General features: G+C 48.3%; 3 protein-coding genes across 15 annotated transcripts; 1 reads left to right on the forward strand and 2 right to left on the reverse strand.

Annotated features, from left to right (window-relative positions):
* Nucleotides 1-2,316: 2,316 nt before the first annotated feature.
* LOC120678775 (disease resistance protein Pik-2-like) lies at nucleotides 2,317-4,491 on the reverse strand. Of its 2 annotated transcripts, XM_039960122.1 has the most exons (3): nucleotides 3,967-4,482; nucleotides 3,457-3,792; nucleotides 2,320-2,849 (listed from the first exon to the last, which is right to left on the reverse strand). In XM_039960122.1, the coding sequence occupies exons 2-3, from the start codon at nucleotides 3,756-3,758 to the stop codon at nucleotides 2,408-2,410; spliced, it is 744 nt and encodes a 247-aa protein (XP_039816056.1). In that variant the 5' UTR covers nucleotides 3,759-3,792; nucleotides 3,967-4,482; the 3' UTR covers nucleotides 2,320-2,407. The 2 variants fall into 2 exon arrangements, with proteins under 2 accessions (XP_039816057.1, XP_039816056.1); XM_039960123.1 differs by having other exon boundaries at nucleotides 2,317-2,849; nucleotides 3,457-4,491.
* On the forward strand, nucleotides 3,466-16,962 carry LOC120678776. 12 transcript variants are annotated; one of them, XR_005676754.1, is made up of 8 exons: nucleotides 7,179-7,956; nucleotides 9,809-9,865; nucleotides 10,999-11,050; nucleotides 11,137-11,218; nucleotides 11,819-12,664; nucleotides 12,778-12,827; nucleotides 14,305-14,422; nucleotides 14,510-15,951. XR_005676754.1 is itself a non-coding variant. In XM_039960126.1 (5 exons), the coding sequence occupies exons 2-5, from the start codon at nucleotides 12,507-12,509 to the stop codon at nucleotides 16,633-16,635; spliced, it is 666 nt and encodes a 221-aa protein (XP_039816060.1). In that variant the 5' UTR covers nucleotides 9,872-11,218; nucleotides 11,819-12,506; the 3' UTR covers nucleotides 16,636-16,962. The 12 variants fall into 12 exon arrangements, 2 of the variants coding, with proteins under 2 accessions (XP_039816060.1, XP_039816059.1); XR_005676753.1 differs by having other exon boundaries at nucleotides 7,183-7,956; nucleotides 14,305-15,951; XR_005676751.1 differs by having other exon boundaries at nucleotides 7,183-7,956; nucleotides 11,819-12,422; nucleotides 12,499-12,664; nucleotides 12,778-15,951.
* Nucleotides 8,491-9,278, reverse strand: LOC120678777 (auxin-responsive protein SAUR36-like). Its single transcript, XM_039960127.1, has one exon. It carries the CDS (start codon nucleotides 9,131-9,133, stop codon nucleotides 8,696-8,698), a length of 438 nt encoding a protein of 145 aa, XP_039816061.1. The 5' UTR covers nucleotides 9,134-9,278; the 3' UTR covers nucleotides 8,491-8,695.
* Nucleotides 16,963-17,798: the final 836 nt, after the last annotated feature.

The raw sequence follows: 17,798 nt of genomic DNA on the forward strand, positions 1-17,798 counted from the left end.
GGATGGCTAGGGAGAATGGTGGTGCCATGGAGACGTACCTGCTCCGGCCAGAGGGCACAGACGTGCGCACCACTGCTGCGTCAAGAGGAGCTCTCCATCTCCTTCAAGATTGCGCCGACTTCATCGTCAAGCCATGAATGTCGCTTGTGCATCAATTCGAGCTTCCGTTGACTTCATCCGCGCCCAACATCAACAGACACGCATACGAGGCTGCCGTGAAGAAGCAAGGATGGAGAGCCGACGTAATGGAAGCCGAGGAGATCACGCCACATCTGCGTCTTCATCTTCCTCATCAAGACTGCATCAAGCTGGCGGCGGGCGACTGCGCCGGTGCCGAGCAGAGGCCAGGGAACAAGTCAAGGGAGCGGGGAGGAAGCCATGGTGCTCCTATTCATCTTTAGAGGCGCAGCAAGTTGATCTTCTGCCCTATCAATCTTCTTTTGCAGCTGATTGCATGCACGCACATCGCTGGCGTTCGCCCGCGGTGCCGTACGAGCTCACTGACGATGGAGAGGCCAAGCCGCCAAGCTGGTGATGAAGACAGGCGGCCGGCGGCAAGACCCATGCTGCACATCTGAGCTCGGCCGCCGCACCAACGATGTTGAAGCGCGGCACGACTAGGTTGGCGCTGCACATCCTAAGCCGGTGCTGAGGACGACGGCACCGCCATGAAGGCGCCAAGATGAGAAGCAACGCCAAGACCGCAGTATCCCAGTGCCACACCCACACACTTGGTCGAGAAGCTAGGAGACGACCTCGCCCATCGTCGCTCCAGGCCACCGGCTCCCTTCACCACCGTCTCCGTCGAGCTCGCCACCGTCGTCACTAGGAGGAGTCCGGCCATCAAGATTTGTAACGAACATGGCACCATTTATGCCATTTCGAGTGATTTTGGTGATCAAATGACAACACAACACTTGGACTAATATGATTGTTTAGATAATCATTCTCAGGCTTTTAGGTTCAAGTGATGACAAAGACAAAGAGAAAATATGCGTAGCAAGGCCCAAAGGGCCGCCCCTACGGGGGTCGAGGGGGAGCCGCCCCTCGCGGGTCTCAGGGCAGCGCCCTGAAAGCTCTTCGGATCAGGAGCACCGGAAGATCCGACGCCATGAGCATCGGAGCATCCGGTGGTAGTCGGAAGAACCGACGCCATGATGTTTGGTGCAGGATGGAATCAAAGCCAAGACAGCCTTTAGGCACCGGTTGAACCGACGGTCCAATAAAGGGCATCAGTGCATTGGCCGTCCTTTGTACCAGAGACGATGTCAAGTGCCGAGAAGAAGTTTCTTCAGCACCGGTTCAACCGACGGTGCATCGGTGCATACCACCGGTGTAATGACGTCAGCGTCCAGGAGAAGATTCCTACAGCACCGGTTGAACCGGTGAAGCATCGGTGCAAAGCATCGGTTCAACCGGTGGTCTCTGCGTCAGCTGTCAGGACTTCAACGGCTACTTCGGGTTATGAGTGACCGGATGAACCGACGCTACCCCGCCAAGAGGCATCGGTTCTTCCGGTGATATGCAGATTTTCAGCTAACCGTTGGAGCAACGGCTACAAGACTTGGCCTATATATACGCCTCACCCCGGCCATTTGAAGCTTGCTGGAGTTGCTGGACATCCCACACACACCCAAGAACATCTCCAAGCCATACAAAAGCATCAAGATCATATCCTTAGCCCTTAGCACACTTTTAGAGTGTTGTGTAAAGGATTAGCTCTTAGTGACTGAGATTGCAAGGCTTAGAGCCTTTGTGCTGTGGTTCATTAGTGAACCAAAACAAGAGCTTGGTGCGCCGGCACCTTGGAGCGTGAAGCTTGCCGGCAACGTCATCGACCCTCCGACTTGGTGTGGAGCGGCGACGACATTTTTGTGCGGGGGACGTGGAGACCCCCATCCTTTGTGGAGAAGCTCCTTAGTGGAACCCGGGACCAAGGTGACCGTGATTGTGTTCACGGAAGAGACTTGGTGGCCGAGTAGCAATACTCTTAGTGAGTGCTACAACAACGTGGATGTAGGTGTGCCTTTGTGGCTAACCGAACCACGGGATAAACACCCGCGTCAAGAGTTTGCTATCTCCTATCCCGCTCTTTAAGCTTCCGCATTTCATACTAGCAATTTGTGTGCCTTTACCTTCATAGAATAGTTTCTTGATAGGAAAAGCTATAGGTTGCTAAACTCTTTTGGGATAGGGGTTTCACACTAGAACAACCTAGTTGCACATCTAGATAGCATGTTTTAGTTTAAGTTTTGTGCAAACTAGTTGGAGCCATAGGTCTAAGTTTTTATTAGTGCCTAATTCACCCCCTCCCCCTCTTAGGCTAGAGCACCCGATCACTTTCAAGATTCCATCAACGACGATGCAGAACAAGGCAGCGGCGAGGCGCGGCGTCACCTGCTCGTCGTCAACGACCACTCGCGCCCACTTCGTCGTCCAAGAATTGCCTGATAATGTTTCTCAGAAACTCTGTTCGATTGAAAGGCTGCATGATCCTGACCCACGCATAGCACTCAAACCTATTGTTTCTCTTCAGATAATCGTAGGCCATTCTGATGATGGGTGTATCCTCAAGAACATCACTTGCTCCCCACACAGCTATCACTCTAAGGTCCTCGCCTGTCCTACTGATGAGCCGAATGAGATCCACTTTTGCTCTGTTCTGCTGCCTCATGGCTTCATCAATGCCTGACATTGTCGCACCAGGCGTGCTGGAGCTGGGCTGCCCAGCAGCGGTGGCGGCCATTGAGTCAGAGCCCTTGATGAGGCGGTAGCGCACGTTCTTCTGGCTGACATCCTCGACCCTGGCTCTGAGCTCCTTTATCTGCACGGACACACGGTGGCGGTGGCAGGGCCGTACCGGCAAATTCGAGGGCCCTGTGCGAAACAATGGACTGGGCCCTAGTGGCCTAGTGCAGGATCGCGAATACCAAGCGATAGCAGCCGGCAAGCGCGATAAGCGCAATGTGCTGTGTGAAAGCACAAATGTTAGAAGTCACACGTGTGACTGGCAGTTAAATCATCACAAAAGGTCTAATAACTATTTTTTTGTTCGGGAATAATTTCTTTTATTGCTGGAACAATTGTTATTGTTTGAGCAACAAAATTTTTTTCCAAAAAAAATTTGTTTTAGCAACAAAGCATTGAGGGGCCTGGTTTATTAGGCCGATTTTATGTTCAAAATATGGAATCCTGGAGAAGTTGTGGTGCTGTGATAGGTCCACTCGAGATCACACACCTGACCCCGAGTAGCACCCATATAAAAGGAAGTGATACGCCTACAATGATTTATCTTTTAGGAGCAATTTGGACCATATTTTGCTACAAATTTGATCGATAATTAACTAAATTAAAGTATTTGCATGACTATATCTAATATTTTAGGGGCCCTTCAAATTCGGAGGCCCTGTGCGGTCGCACGGCCCGCACGTGCTTAGATACGGGCCTGGGCGGTGGACCAGAGTGCGCCACCAGGAATGCTTCTTCCCCAAACGAATGGCCAAGTCATGGAGGCAGTCCTCGACATCATAGGCCACGTCCCGGACCTGCTTCACCCAGGTCAGTACCACCTTGTGCTCCTCTCGCTCCTCATGCGCTGCAAGCAGGAAAGCCTGCATCATCTCGAGCTCGTCCCTGATGAAGGCATGGTCGCGTTGGAAGCCCAGCTGCAAGGCAACCTCCTCCGCTACGGCAGATTTGGCATAGCCAAGTGCCCCGCTGAGCACAGATTTGCCAACACTGAGCACCGTCGACTCCATGGATCTGCTGTGTGTCTCTCTCGAGCTGAAAGTCCTATTGATGTGTGCATACAGATGCAGCACGAGTTAGGAATGGAAAGGAGAATGACAACGAAAGATTAGCTAGCCTAGCCATGATGCAAGGGATGGGGGATTTGTTGCTAAAGCGCATAAAATTTTTTCCTGCTCCTTTCTATATGCAAATAACTGACCGAGTTCCAGAGCTCACCTATGTTTCTTAGGAAGATCAGCGCTCTTCCATGCCAATAACTTGTCTTTGAGATTGTAGATCTACACCAAGTCCAGCTGCTTGTGCCGAGCTTAGCCTATGGCCAAGATTGATTTGGCCGATGACTCAACGACTCCGGGTGCAGGAAAAATCTGCAGGCAAATGAGATGGCCTCGTCAGTCCTCACCTGCCCGGGTGGTTGGGGAGAAAAGTGGAGTTGCTTGCGTGGCCAAGATGTGTGCTGTCAGAGTTTTTTTTAGCCCTATTGGTTGTGTGAACAACGACTAATCGACTCCTCAACGGGACATCCGTGGAGGAAAGTTCACTATGCGGCCGTTTGGTTTGTTGAACAACTCTAGCCTGGCTAGAATTTTAAGCATGGCCAGCCTAAGCCTGGGTTGGGAGATGCAAGAGGCCATGTTTGGTTGCATGATTTAACTAAGCCTGGCTCATGTATGCTTGTGCTTGGTTGATTGGTCTACTCGCGTATGGTCACCTCTTATCTGCTACGGTGATCTTACCACACCTCTCTCCTCTATCCCTGAGTTCGGTGCGACCGTGCGTGCCACGGGCGGGTGGGAGGGTGTGCTCCGCCGGCCCCGCACAGGCGAGCAGCGCCGGCCGCAGGCGGGCATGCTACGTCGCCGCGAAGGGGGCCGCTCCATTGGCCGCGTGCAAGCGAGGCTCCGGAGCCGCCAGCAGGCCCAGATTTGTCGGCCGTGCGCGAACGTGCTGCGCCGCCGCGAAAGGGTGAGCTCCATTGCCGCCGCCGGGCCCAACTGTGCCAGCCGCGGGCTAGATCCGGTCCGCCGAGCATGCTACGCCGCCATGGCTGGGCGAGTTCCCGGTCATCGTCCCCAGTCTTGCTGCTGCAAATGGAGCTCCGCTGATGCCGATTTGAGGTTAGCGGCCTAATCCGTGGACGAGGTTGCCCGCGGGTAAGCTCGTCGGCTGCCAAATCCATCTCCATGCGCGTTGACTCCCTCACCCCAACGACATAGTTGGGCGCGTCGACGCCCTGGCCATGGTGCAGCGGCTCGCGCGCGCCTGCTCCCAGCAGAGGTCCGGCGAGAGGCGGACCACGGCCGGGGAGGGCGTGTCGACGACCTGGTGCAGCGGCTCGCGTGCCTGCTCCCAGCGGAGGTCCGTCGAGAGGTGGAGCAACGCTGCCATCTCTCTCCCTGCCGGCGGGACCCATCCTTCTCCCTTCTCGCCACCAGCCGTGCGGGGGAGCTTCGCGGGGCCTCGTCGCCAGCCAGGCGGGGAGCTCCACCATGGGGAAGGGCATCTCCGGTGAGCAGACGATCGGGGAAGACCGTTGGGCAAATGAAGAGGTGATCAGAAATCGGGCCGAGGCTAAGCCAAGCCTGGCTCCGCGGAGAAGCTCGATCTGGGCGTTTCCAGCAATTGATAGAGCCTGGCTAAGAACTTAAACATGCAACCAAACATTAGATACCTGCATTACTGGAGCCTGGAGCCAACCAAACGGACCTTATCTGTTTTCAGTAGAAAAATCCCTCTGCATCTTCACTCGCCCCTGCACGCTGAACCAGATAAGCATCAGACTGTCTGCACTCGTGGTACTCTATTTTTTATCCTTTAAAATAAATATTCATGTCTGGTCATCAAGATTCTTTCATCTATATCATGTTTCTCCGTACTCATCCATCCTCTATACCTCTTCTCTATACCAACGACCAGTACGTAGGACCCGCGTGTCAGTTTCTTTTCCCCTCACTTGACGTCCTCCCTCCCCATTCTCTCTCTCTCTCGGTCTGCTCCGCCGGATCCCCGCCCCTCCTATGCCACCCTCCTCCCGCACCCCGGCGCCTCCCCTGCGCTCTACCGGCGGCCGGATCCGATGCCGAGAACCTCAGCTCGGTCCGGTGCCTATCCTTCCTCCCTCTACGGCGCCCCTCCTTCCTCCTCCCTCTCATCCTCCCTCCCTCCACCGCCTCACCCCCGTCTCCCCTTCCTCCTCCGCCCTGCGGGCGGCAGCGCGCGTCCGCGGTGGCGGCGTGCACATGCGTGCGTCCCACGGCGAGCAGCGGGTGTCCGCGGCGAGCAGCATGCGCGCGGCGAGCGGCGTGCGCGGCCAGCAGAGGCGTGGCGCGAGGCTGCCGGGCCAGCAGGGTCCAGGCACGGCGGATCCATGCTACTCGCGACCGTGCGGCGCTCGTGGCGGCGGGCCTCGCGGCGCAGCGGCTAAGCAGGACCTCGGCGTCTCCCTCGAGCTCGAGCTCCGCCGGCCATTCTCCTTCCTCCCTTCCCCTCGCCGTGGCGCTCCAGGTCCGCCCCAGCGGCCCTCCTCCGGCAACGTTCCCCAGCGGCGGCACGAACGCACAACACGTCGGGGCGGGGCCGGCGCGGATCAGCGGCGGTTGGAGACGGGCGTGAGAAGGACGAAGGGGCCCGTGCACAACAGTGTACCGTGTCGTCCGTACCGCGCTGGATGTAGCGTATGGGAGGCCGCGGATCAGCGGCGGTTGGAGACGGCCGTGAGAAGGACGAAGGGGACCGCGCACAATAGTGTACCGTGTCATCCGTACTGCGCTGGATGTAGCGTATGGGAGGCCATTCGGGATTTTACAGTGGGTCTTTATAGTACCCGGTGCGTGCAGCGTAAAAAACACTACACCGGTATTGGAGGATGGCGTACCGGGTGCTTTAACGCACCCGGTGCGGACAGCCTCAAGCACTTTTCTCTCTGCATCTGAAGCCCCTGAATGCTGCGTTGAGAAAACCCTTTGCGTCAGAAACATCCACGCAATTAGCATTGCTTCCATAACAAAGCCACAACTTATTCACCCAGTAGTCAAACTAAACAAATATAATTTGATTAATCTAGAGTGTGTTTAGTTCCTCCGTTTTGGAATTTTGAAAGAGAATCTTTTCACATTTGAAGTATCAAACATAGACTAATCACAAAACTAATTACAAAACTCGTCTGTAATCTACGAAACGAATCTAATGAGCCTAATTAATCCGCCATTAGTATATGTTTACTGTAGCTTTACTGTAGTAATTTAGCATCTAATCACGACCTAATTAGGTTCATTAGATTTGTCTCACGATTTACAATCCATTTGTATAATGCAATTTTTTTCGACTATAATTAATACACCATGCAAGCGATTTATAAATCTTTGGAATTTTGAACTTTGGATCTAAATAAGGCCCTAATGAAATTTAGAATTATGCATTGGTTGGGGTGCGCTAGGCCCAAGCAATAGTGCAAGGCTAGGACAACATTGAAAAGCAGGAGTAGCAAGCTACCATGGCAAATTTTTTCCCTCAAAAAATATTTAATATTGCCCCATGTTGTGCGTTTGTAATCTTGGGTAGTAATACAGAAGAACCCGGGTTTCCATTGGACCCATTGCTGTGACCGGCCCATTAATCAGCACGAGCCTGCCCTGATCGAACTGAACTGATGATGGAGAGCATCCACCACTGCTGCAGCTGATGGAGTGGAGTCCTGGCACGCTGCTCTGAGCGGGAGCGAAAGGAACATTTCTGCTATAGTCTGAGCGGGGCGATGAGCGCGTTGGGGCTCCGCGTTTCCGCTCGGGACCGAAGCTGGCGGCGGCGGCGGTGCTAGAGCCGGAGAACGGGAGAAGAGAACCAAACCAGGGGCCAATTTGGCTATTTTCTATCTAAATCGAGGGGCTAAGTGCAAATAATCGGATCGCGGGACCAGGGGGCATTTTGCAAATATCCACGGCCGGCGTCAGGGCACCCAGCGAGGCCGCCGGCGACCTCTGACTGCCCCGGCGACAGGCATCCAGGCTTTCTTCCCTCAGAGTAACCCGGCCTAGCGCGCGGGCCGCTTCAGGCCCTAGCTCCATTGCCAGTTTGCCGATGGATTGAGACGGCAAGGGAGCGCAATGCCACCCACCTACATGAGCCGCCGCCGCCGCCGTGCGCGGGCGGCTCTGCTCCTCGTGGTACCGCAAGAACAGGCTGCTCCCTGCACATCTCCGCCTCCAGGTATTCTGAACTCATATTACCCTTGGTCTGAACTCTCAACTCTGAGTATCTGAAGCATGACTCTGCCTTCTGTTGCCGTTAACTCCATCGCTAGTTCTTTGTCGCCGATCTGATTCCCCTGGTTTTTGATTTGGTTGCTGAAAAGAACATAAATTTATTTATGAATGCGCTCATGTGCTAGAGGCCTAGAGCTAGCATCAGTCAACTCTGATTTTACTTGCCAACATCATTGAACATCTATTACACGATCTAAATAAACAATACTTTGTTCCTCGCACGCTCGGCTGTGGCAGGCCTGCAAGGAAGACGCACGGCTGTGGAGCCAACGCTGGCCAGCTGTCGATCGTGTCATTGCTGATTCTTGGTGCTCACGGTTTCCCATTATGTAAACCCTCTTGTAAATTTGGTCTTTCCCTCAAAAATTGCTGAAATTCCAGCTTTTGTAATGGCTTTGGCTGCCAAACAGCCCCTGAAATGAATATGAATCAGGTGGGGATGCTCTCCCCCCGTTGACCCTCAAAAAAAAAACAATACTTTGTTGTTTCAAGGGCGAGCTTGATTCCTTCTTTTCTAATCACAGTGTGATTTTTTATACATGCATCCATCTGCACATCCACAGTGTACCATTGGAAAAACGTTGCACAAAAACCGTGCTCCAAGGTACAGCTGGGAAAAAAAGATGGAAGGTGATAAAAACAAAAGAGAGGAAATAGGCTCGAAGCCCTGGACGTCTTCATCTTCAGGAGCTGCACACGGCAAATTGCTGGTTCATTCCACTTGGTGGCTGCACCATCCTGCTCGGGTGGTGGCAAGGCATCAATATGGAACTGAGGAGCGCCTTCTCAACATCTTCGGAGGCTTCTCTCCTTAGCAAACACATCACATACTCCATCACTGCTGTATCGCAAGGCAGTGTGATCCTCCCATCACTTGTGAACCCAAACTCTTCCTGCGACAGCTTCAGGAGCTCTGCAAAGACTGTCGTGTGGAGGTAAGCGAGGGGGATCTCAAACCGCTTCCCATCGGAAGAGTAGACAATGCAGTTGCCCTTCCCTGCAACTATGCTGCTGCAAGATGGGTTGATCTCCTTGTCCACAGTTGTGACCCTTCTTCGCCCAATTGCACCCATTACCTGCCACTTCTTGGACAGTTGAGCTAACTTCTTGGAACTGATCATGGTGGCTACCTGCCTTTCAAGGAAATGGACTCTTGCCTTTGAGATGAAATTATCAAAAATGATTTGATTTGTGTGTGGTGATGGTTTGCATCAGTGATCGTGTATTTATAGGGCACGGATGTGGTTGGAGTTGGGAGGGTCTGCATCTTGGTCTTGGCTATTACAAATGGCAAGCTGACAAGGGACAAGCCCACGAGCTTCCTTGGTGAGATGTTCCTATCTATGGTTGGGAGATTCATTGCACAGAACCATTGTTTCTCACATGGTGGAGCCATCTTTACTGGCTTGGTCTGTGATTGCTTGTGCCTACCAGAGTGGGCCTAATTTTGACTCAATGGTGTTAGGAGTATGGTGTCCTTCATTAAGACATTAGTAGGGTCTTTTCTATACGCGCTCATGCAGGGGCAAAGCTAGGTACAATTACCCTGGTGCAGAGGCATGCTAATTGTCTTAGTTTGACCATACATGCACCTGTTTTTATTTCAAAATATTTACTATACAGCATAATGTCACTTTGATGGCACCACCATGATTTCAGTTCTAGCTTCTCTCCAGCACTCATGTACTCTTATATCTATTATTCAATGCAAGCTTTATTCATAACAAACGGTATTTCAGTTTGGTTTTCTGAGATATTAAACGTGATAACTGTCTTATCTGTCCCTTGTTATATAGGTTCAGTTCACCCCATCCTATGTTAATTGTTCAATGAGGACCACATTATTAGATGAGGTACATTTCTCTGACCTTTATGATATTATTTGCAGAGACAATTTCATTCTGCACTTGCCGAATTTTCTGGTCTCTTTTCTAGCAATTACCATGTGATGGAAACAGGATAACATGGTTGCGAATCAGCTAAGGCATTCTCTTGAAAGTTGTTTACATCTATCATAGAAATTTTCCAGCCAGTAGCTGCCACCTAACTTTATAAGCTTCTTGCATTAAGGTTCCTTCTCAGGATGGAACATATCTTTTGCTACTTCTCTGCCTAGATGGCATGGTGGTCTGTGGGTGAAGTTGGGATCTGAGGATATCTGTTCTTGTGTTGAGTAATATGAATGGGTAACAAAAGAAATGGTCGATGTGGTTTCAATTAAATAAATAAGCTTTTGCATTTCTTGATATGCCTAGTTGGCGAGCAGCAAGGCCATGAACCTGTCAATTCAATGTCTGCTTCAATGAAGACAGTGTGATCATGAATCTGATGTTGCTGGGCCAAAGTTTGGTACACCGCAGTCCTTGCAAACGCCATAGTAGGGACTTGGTAGTTGAATAATTGGATCTGTATTCTGTACTAGTGGCTCTGCGTTTGATATAAGCACTCAGCAACCATCTTAGTCCCTCTTGTGAACATAAGGATAGACTTACAAAAAATCCTTTTGAGAGCGACCATCGGAAAGACCATCTAGGATGCTTCAGGAGTCCTTCCTTAGTTGATGAGAAGAGAGCCATAAAGTGGCCAAGAGACATGAGGGAAGCATGTAGGGTCCTGAGTTTTAAGAAGTAGCCTCCTTTTTTAGTTGTGTGAGAACTGGAGATGCCAATAGGTATGCTTTGCCAACATCAATTCTGTTAGGGCGATGCTGGTTCGTTCTAATAACTTGCCCAACAATCTCTTAATATCACCATTCTGCGCTGTGGCCCAACCTGTCCCCAGCATCTCATGTGCTCTCCATTTCCTTGTTTCTTCCTGCCATTCCTTGTAGACCCCTGCAATAAGACCATAGTTATCTGAATACAGTTTTGGCCATTTATTTTTTTGAAACTGTTGGTGATTTGACCAGTGTTGCATGGCAAATCTTACTATCATGTTTTTGTGTTGAAATAAGCTTATTCCACGTGCATATCTGACTCCATTCCAGGTGGACATTTCAGGCTCCCAACTCATCCATCCTCTTCTTGTGATATGAAGAGGTATATTCTTTATTTAGAGTCTTCAGGGGATGTTTGATTGCATATTTTACTTGCGTAATGTATACATCTTCTGTCCAACAATTCAGGTGTTTTTTCCATAAGTCTCAAGTGGAATAATGTTATCTTGGGATCAGGACAGTCAGCTGCTCTGGATCATATGTTAGAGAGGTCAGTACAACACAGGGAACCTACCAACTTAGATGCTCTGTGACTTGCATGCAAATCTTCATTTATATGATAATGCGGTTGATTTCACTACGTCTGCAATTGTGCAATAAGGCAACTAAGCCATTACTATAGTCCAGTACATTACTACATATTGTTATATCCATTAGGATGTACGGAGTAATAACAAAAAGGAGACTTCCTAAACCATTGGTCAACTCTGATTTACATTTATTACAGAAAATGTCAATTTTGTTAGGACAATAGGACGTCACTGTTTGGTTCAAATAACTTGAGTCAAGAAATATGGAACCTCGCTGGACCAACTCTGTTTTATCTTTTGTTACAGTAAACATTTTTTTTAGATTAAGGAAAATCCCAGCCTTGAACATTCACATGTAAACATTTTTTTGTTACTGTAAACATAATTTTGGTTAGCAATTGGTCTGGTTAATTTAACAACTAGAGTCAAGAAAAAGGAGATTCGCTATATTGTTTAACCGGAGTCGGTCTTACACTTTATTATTTCAATGGAAAGCTTGATTTCTTCTTTTCTAATCACAATGTGATTATTTTTACATTCATCCATCTGTACGACCACAGTGTACCATTGTAAAAACGTTGCACAAAAACTGTGCTCCAATGTACAGCTGGGAAAAAAGATGGAAGGGGGAAAAAGAGAGAAAACAAGCTCAAATCCCTGATATCTTCATCTTCAGGAGCTGCAGACAGCAAATTGCTGGTTCAATCCACTGGATTGTTGCACCATTCTGCTTTGGTGGTGGCAAGGCATCACTATGGAACTGAGTGCCTTCTCAACATCTTCAGAGGCCTCTCTCCTCAGTAAACACATCACATACTCCATCACTGCTGTATCGCAAGGCAGTGTGATTCTCCCATCACTTGTGAACCCAAATTCTTCCTGTGACAATTTCAGGAGCTCCACAAAGACTGTCGTGCGGAGGTATGTGAGGGGGATCTCAAACCGCTTCCCATCGGAAGAGTAGACAATGCAGTTGCCCTTCCCTGCAACCATGCTGCTGCAAGATGGGGTGATCTCTTTGTCTACAGTTGTGATCCTTCTTCGACCAATTGCGCCCATTCCCTGCCACTTCTTGGACAGCTGAGCTAGCTTCTTGGAGCTGATCATTGTAGCTACCTGCCTTTGGCTTTCAAGCAAATGGACTCTTGTCTTTGAGATGAAATGGTCAGAAACAATTCGATTCTTGTGTGGCTATGGTTTGTGCCGGTGATCATGTATTTATAGGGAACATATGTGGTAGGAATTGGGATGGGTTGCATCTTGGTCTTGGCTTGTCATAAACAGCAAGCTGGCAAGGGACAAGGCCACGAGCTTCCTTGGTGTGATGTTCCTATCTATGGTTGGGAGATTGAATGCACAGGACATGACCATTGTGTCTCACATGGTGGACCATCTGTGCTGGCTTGGTATGTGATTGCAACCAGTGGGGCTTGAGTTTAACACAATAATACAAATTGCTGGGTTGAGTTCTATCTTGCTTGATCTCAAGTGATAACTGGCTTACTCCCTTGCTATATAGGTGCAGTTCACTTGATATCGTAGTTTTCGATGATAACGTCTTTAAACGAGGTACATCACTCCGCCCCTTATGATTTTCTTTGCGCAAATTATTTTAATGATGCATTTGCAGAATTTTCTCTTGTCTCTTCTCCTGCAAGGCATCTTGTAAAAAGATGCTTGCATCTAATGTAGAAATCTGCTTATTATTACTGTTTTTACCTAGCTATATAAACTGCTGCTGATTAGTATTTCCACCTAGGGATATAAACTTCTTGTATAATGCTCTTGCTCAGAGCAGAACATATCTTCTTTTGCTAATTTGCTTCCTGGATGGTCAGTTTAAGAATGCTACTGTGGATGAACTTGGGAACCGACAATATTCATTATGGCGATGAATATAAGTCTAGGTGACAAAAATTTGTCCATATGCTTTCAATAAAATAGTAAGTTGAAGAACTGCTGGTGAAATTTACTCAATAAAAATATAAGGGTCCATGGCTTTTGCATAGCAGTTATTGATGTCACTAGTTTGGCAAGCAGCATGGTCAGGTATCTGTTAATGCAATGTCTTCTACAATAAAGGTAGGGCCAAATTCTGGTGCACCGCCGTCCTTGCAGAGGCCATGGTAGGGACCTGGTAGTAGGATGATTGGATCTATATTGTGTACTAGCAGCATGACGTTCGATATAAGAACTCGACTATCATCTTAGTCCCAGCTCTTGTAAACATGAGAACATATTTATAAAAAAGAATCGGTTGGAGAGCGATCATCAAAAAGATTATCCAGGATGCTTCGTGTGTCCTTAGCTGATGGTGAGAGAGCCGTACAGTGGCCAAGAGACAAGAGGGAAGCATGTAGGGTCCTAGGTTTTGAGAAGTACCTTCCTGTTTCAGTTGTGGAAGGAGAACTGGATATGTCGATATGTTACATCGCCAACATTAATTTCTATTGGGACGACGGTGCTGGTTGATTGAAACAACTTTCCTCCACAATTTCTTATCTGCATTGTACGTTGTGGTCCAACCAATTAGTCCCCAGCATCTCTGGTGTCCTCCATTTCCTCGTTTCTTCCTGATCATTCCTGGTAGGTCTCTACACCAAAGTCTGCACCTATGATCTATCTGAATACCATTTTGGTAATTTCTTTTAGAATTGTTGTATTGTGACCAATGTTTTGTATGGAGAACCTTAGGGTCCTATTTTTGGCGTTGGAATAAGATCGTCTCATTTGCATATCTGACTCCACTCATCCTGGCATTCTGCAGAGTGTGGTATATCATGCTCCCAACTCATTCATACCCTTTTCTGAAGAGACATACTGATGTCACTGTGGTCGGGTTAATCCCTTTTGTAGGTGACTGTCATGTCATGTGTATCTGACCTTATGCATATTTACATCAGATCAGTTATACAATCCAATGGGCAAGCACTTTGTGTGTTCAGAAAAAATGAAGAACAAGGCATATTCTGTGTTAGTTTCAGGAGATGCTTGATAGCAAACTTTATAACTGTGTAATATGCACTTCTTTCGTCCAATATTTCAGGCGTTTATTTTCTCAGTCAGAAGTGGAATTGTGTGATCTGGGAATCAAGATGGCCAGCTGCTCTGGGCGTATGCCAGAATGGTCAGCAGAAGAACACAGGAGACCTACCAACTGCATGGTAACTTACAAATATTATTTTTGATACGTTTTTTAAGGTTATTTTTGATACGATTGATTTAAAAGAAAAGTAAATCTGTTTTCGCAGAAACTGTGCACCAAGCCATATTTTGTATTTCACTAGTGTTTTGCGCGCGCCCATGCGCGCGTTGCCTTTTCTTACTCGAGAACCTTTTAAGTTAGCATCCTAGATTATCATTTATTAGATAATGTTTAATGAACAGAATTTTTTGGTTGAGCAATTAATGCATATACATTGATATGAAATGGCTGCTCTATAGCATAGTTTGTTATTGTTACTTTATCTATAAAGTAACAATACAACTTAATACAACATTGGTTATATTGCTACTGATATTTGTACAAATTTGTTGAGGCCACCTTCATCTGCCAGGTTCACAACTGCAAAAGTTTTTTTGGTTCTATATCCATCTCTATGTGAAATTAGAAATATAATAATTATGAACAAGGTAAGCAACATCTTGAAAGCAGCACAAATTATATCCTTCTTAGACTATATAAATGTTGGGACAGCGATCTATATTAATCCAAACCTTGTAGCTCCCTCTAATTGTGCTTATTACTGTGACACCGTAACATATTGAGACAAATACTCTAATTGATTAATCCAAATCGAGAAAAGGACAGTAAACTCCTAAAAACATACCAAATGTTGTCACACAGTTATTGGTAGAATGGATTTACCAGTGCAAATGTAATTATTATTAAAGTTCAAAAATAGCATCTACAATTTTATTCTTGTCTATTCAATATATTCATTTATACCACTGAATTAGGTTAGGAAAGCAAGGTATTTGCAACAATTATTGTACATGACTCGGAATAATGATAAAGTGTAATACCAAAATGTCTAAATAAAAGATGCATGTTAGAAGTTCTAATATTAGTATATTGCACGCAACAGTAAAAAAATTTGGGAACTAAACATCCCTCAATTGCACTTCGAGCCTCCTTATCTCGAAACCTGCCTGAAACAATAACAAAAAATATGGAATACAAAAAGAAGCACATCAAAATATCAATACCCGAAATAAGCAAAACACAGAACAAAACCAGCAGGAAAAATGATCACGGACCAAACAAAAAGAGGCGGAGGAGTATAGAAAAAATAACAAACAAAGCTAGGCACAACGAGAAAGCAAAACAGGGAAGAGAGAGAGAGGGAGGGAGGGAGAGAGAGAATCATCTGTTTAGCCGTTTTAAAAAACGAAACTGAGGCGTTGCTGCAAGTCAATCCCCGTCTCTCTCAGGCAGTGGTGAGCTAGCGTTGGTGGTAGCAGCCGTACCCAAGTCGGCAGCCGGTGGGCGCACGCGGGACCCTGCGACTGCAGCCTGCGGAGGCGGCTGCAGCCCCAGCTTACGAGCAGAGGGCCGGCGTGATGAACGGATGAGGCGGCGCCAGACAGGCAGCTGCGTAACCGGGCAGACGGCCGCATGCGGCAGCGAACGGCACGCAGGTAAGCAGGCTGCTGCGTGCCCAGCAATCGATGGGGTCACCGCAGGGCGCAGGGGCGGCATGCTCCAGGCGGACACCAACCGGCCGATGCGCATCGCAGGGCCCGCGAATCTCGGGTGACGTGGCCGGGCTGGCCTCGCGCCTCCCCCGTCCCGTTTGTAACTTTAGATTGGACAGGTTTGCTATGAGTAGTGAACATATATTATGGGCCAAGCCAAATAAGCAATACCTTGGGCCTGGTCCAGCAGCTGTTTTGCCCCGGGCTGTAGTAGGGCTGGGCCAACAAGGCCACAGTAATTGACGGCCCAGCCTGTCAAGTTGATCTGTGGTCGTCGACCTATGGAGTACCAGAACAGAAAACACTGACCATATGTCCATGTATGATGGCCGATTGCAGCTGCGCCAAGGTGGTTTTGAGCAAGGAACATCCTCAACTCCTCACAACCAGCGACGCTGTCAAGAGAGATCAAGACTTGGTGGTTGCAGCTGATCATTCAGATAGACACAGCGCAAATGTGGTAACAAAGCAATGGACGCGAGCCAACTCGATCATTTCCATCATCAAGCACGACTTGCAGAACTACCTGACTAACCTCGTGCTACCAATTGCCGGGTGGGCTACAGTTGTGAAAAAACACCAACTGTTTCCTGCAGTGTTTTTTCTACCCTTTTTATGGAAACCCTCTTCAAACTCTACATGTCGCTGCTATGATAGTGTCGGCAAGGCTTATTGGTGATCAATGCCGTATATACCTGCATCTTTCCCAGTACATTTTTCGGCTCCTGGTCTTTTTCCTCTATCTCAAATACAAGGCTAGGGGAGAAAGATCAGCTTTCCTAGAGGAGACAAAGGGGTGATCCACTTTTGTTTTACATGCAAAATGCTGGTTGAAATGTGTTAAATTCATAATCTAATCCATAGCGACTTTGTTGGAGAAATAATTGTTCATTGTTGGATGGTATATAGGTGATGATATTTTTTGATGTTGGGAAAATGTTTAAGTTCGTACCAAGCATGACCCTTCAAAAGCAAAGGTGATTGCTATATATAAGCCATTCTCAAATCCAACAGTTCTTGATCTTGATCTACAGTCGCAAGATTTGGATTTGATGATGCTCTTTCTTCCTCGAATCCAAATCTTGCGACTCTGTTGTGCTCTTTGTTTGATTTGGGGGCACCAGGCCCACTCTTCCGCCTCTAGCCCTCCTATCAGTCTTAGTGGCGTCTTTGTTGCGTGCCAGCTCAGCCGTTACCGCCTCCACCACGCTTTATCACCAAAACGAATGCCATCCATTGGCGTATTCAGATCGGACGACTGGAAACATCTGGTACAAATTAAAGAAAACCTGAAGTTCCCGCCAAGCGTAACGGTCCAGATGCGCGCATTCAAACACATGCTGCTTAAAAAAGGCAACTACGATATGCCATCAAATCCAACGGTTTCTCAATCTTCGGCTAGAATCGCATGAGCGGGATCCAACGGCACATGTTCTTTCTTCCTCCTTCGGCACCCTTCGTCTTCCTTGCCGCTCCCGCTCTCTGTTCGATTTGAGCGCACCGGCTCTTCCAACTCTATCCCTCCTTCGGCAGTCCCAACCGGATAGTATCTTTGTTGCCAACTTAGCCATCGCCGCCTCCGCCGTGCTAACCCCTCCTAAGCAAAGCTTCATCGCGGCTCCTCATTAAACGGCTGCCCTTTCTAGAAGCTATAGCGGTCTATAGCGAAAGCTATATAGTCGGCTATTTAAAACCTTATTAAACCCTGGGTGCTGGTGCGTGAGAAGCCAAAGAAAGATTCCAAATATGCATCGTAGGCTTCGTAGCGCAGGCATGTCCAACTGGCCGTTGCCTTGGGTGCTGGTGCGCCTCATTAAACCCTGGCCGGCGCCGAACTGAAAC

Source organism: Panicum virgatum, chromosome 6N (genome assembly GCF_016808335.1).
Source record: "Panicum virgatum strain AP13 chromosome 6N, P.virgatum_v5, whole genome shotgun sequence".
Classification (NCBI taxonomy): domain Eukaryota; kingdom Viridiplantae; phylum Streptophyta; class Magnoliopsida; order Poales; family Poaceae; genus Panicum; species Panicum virgatum.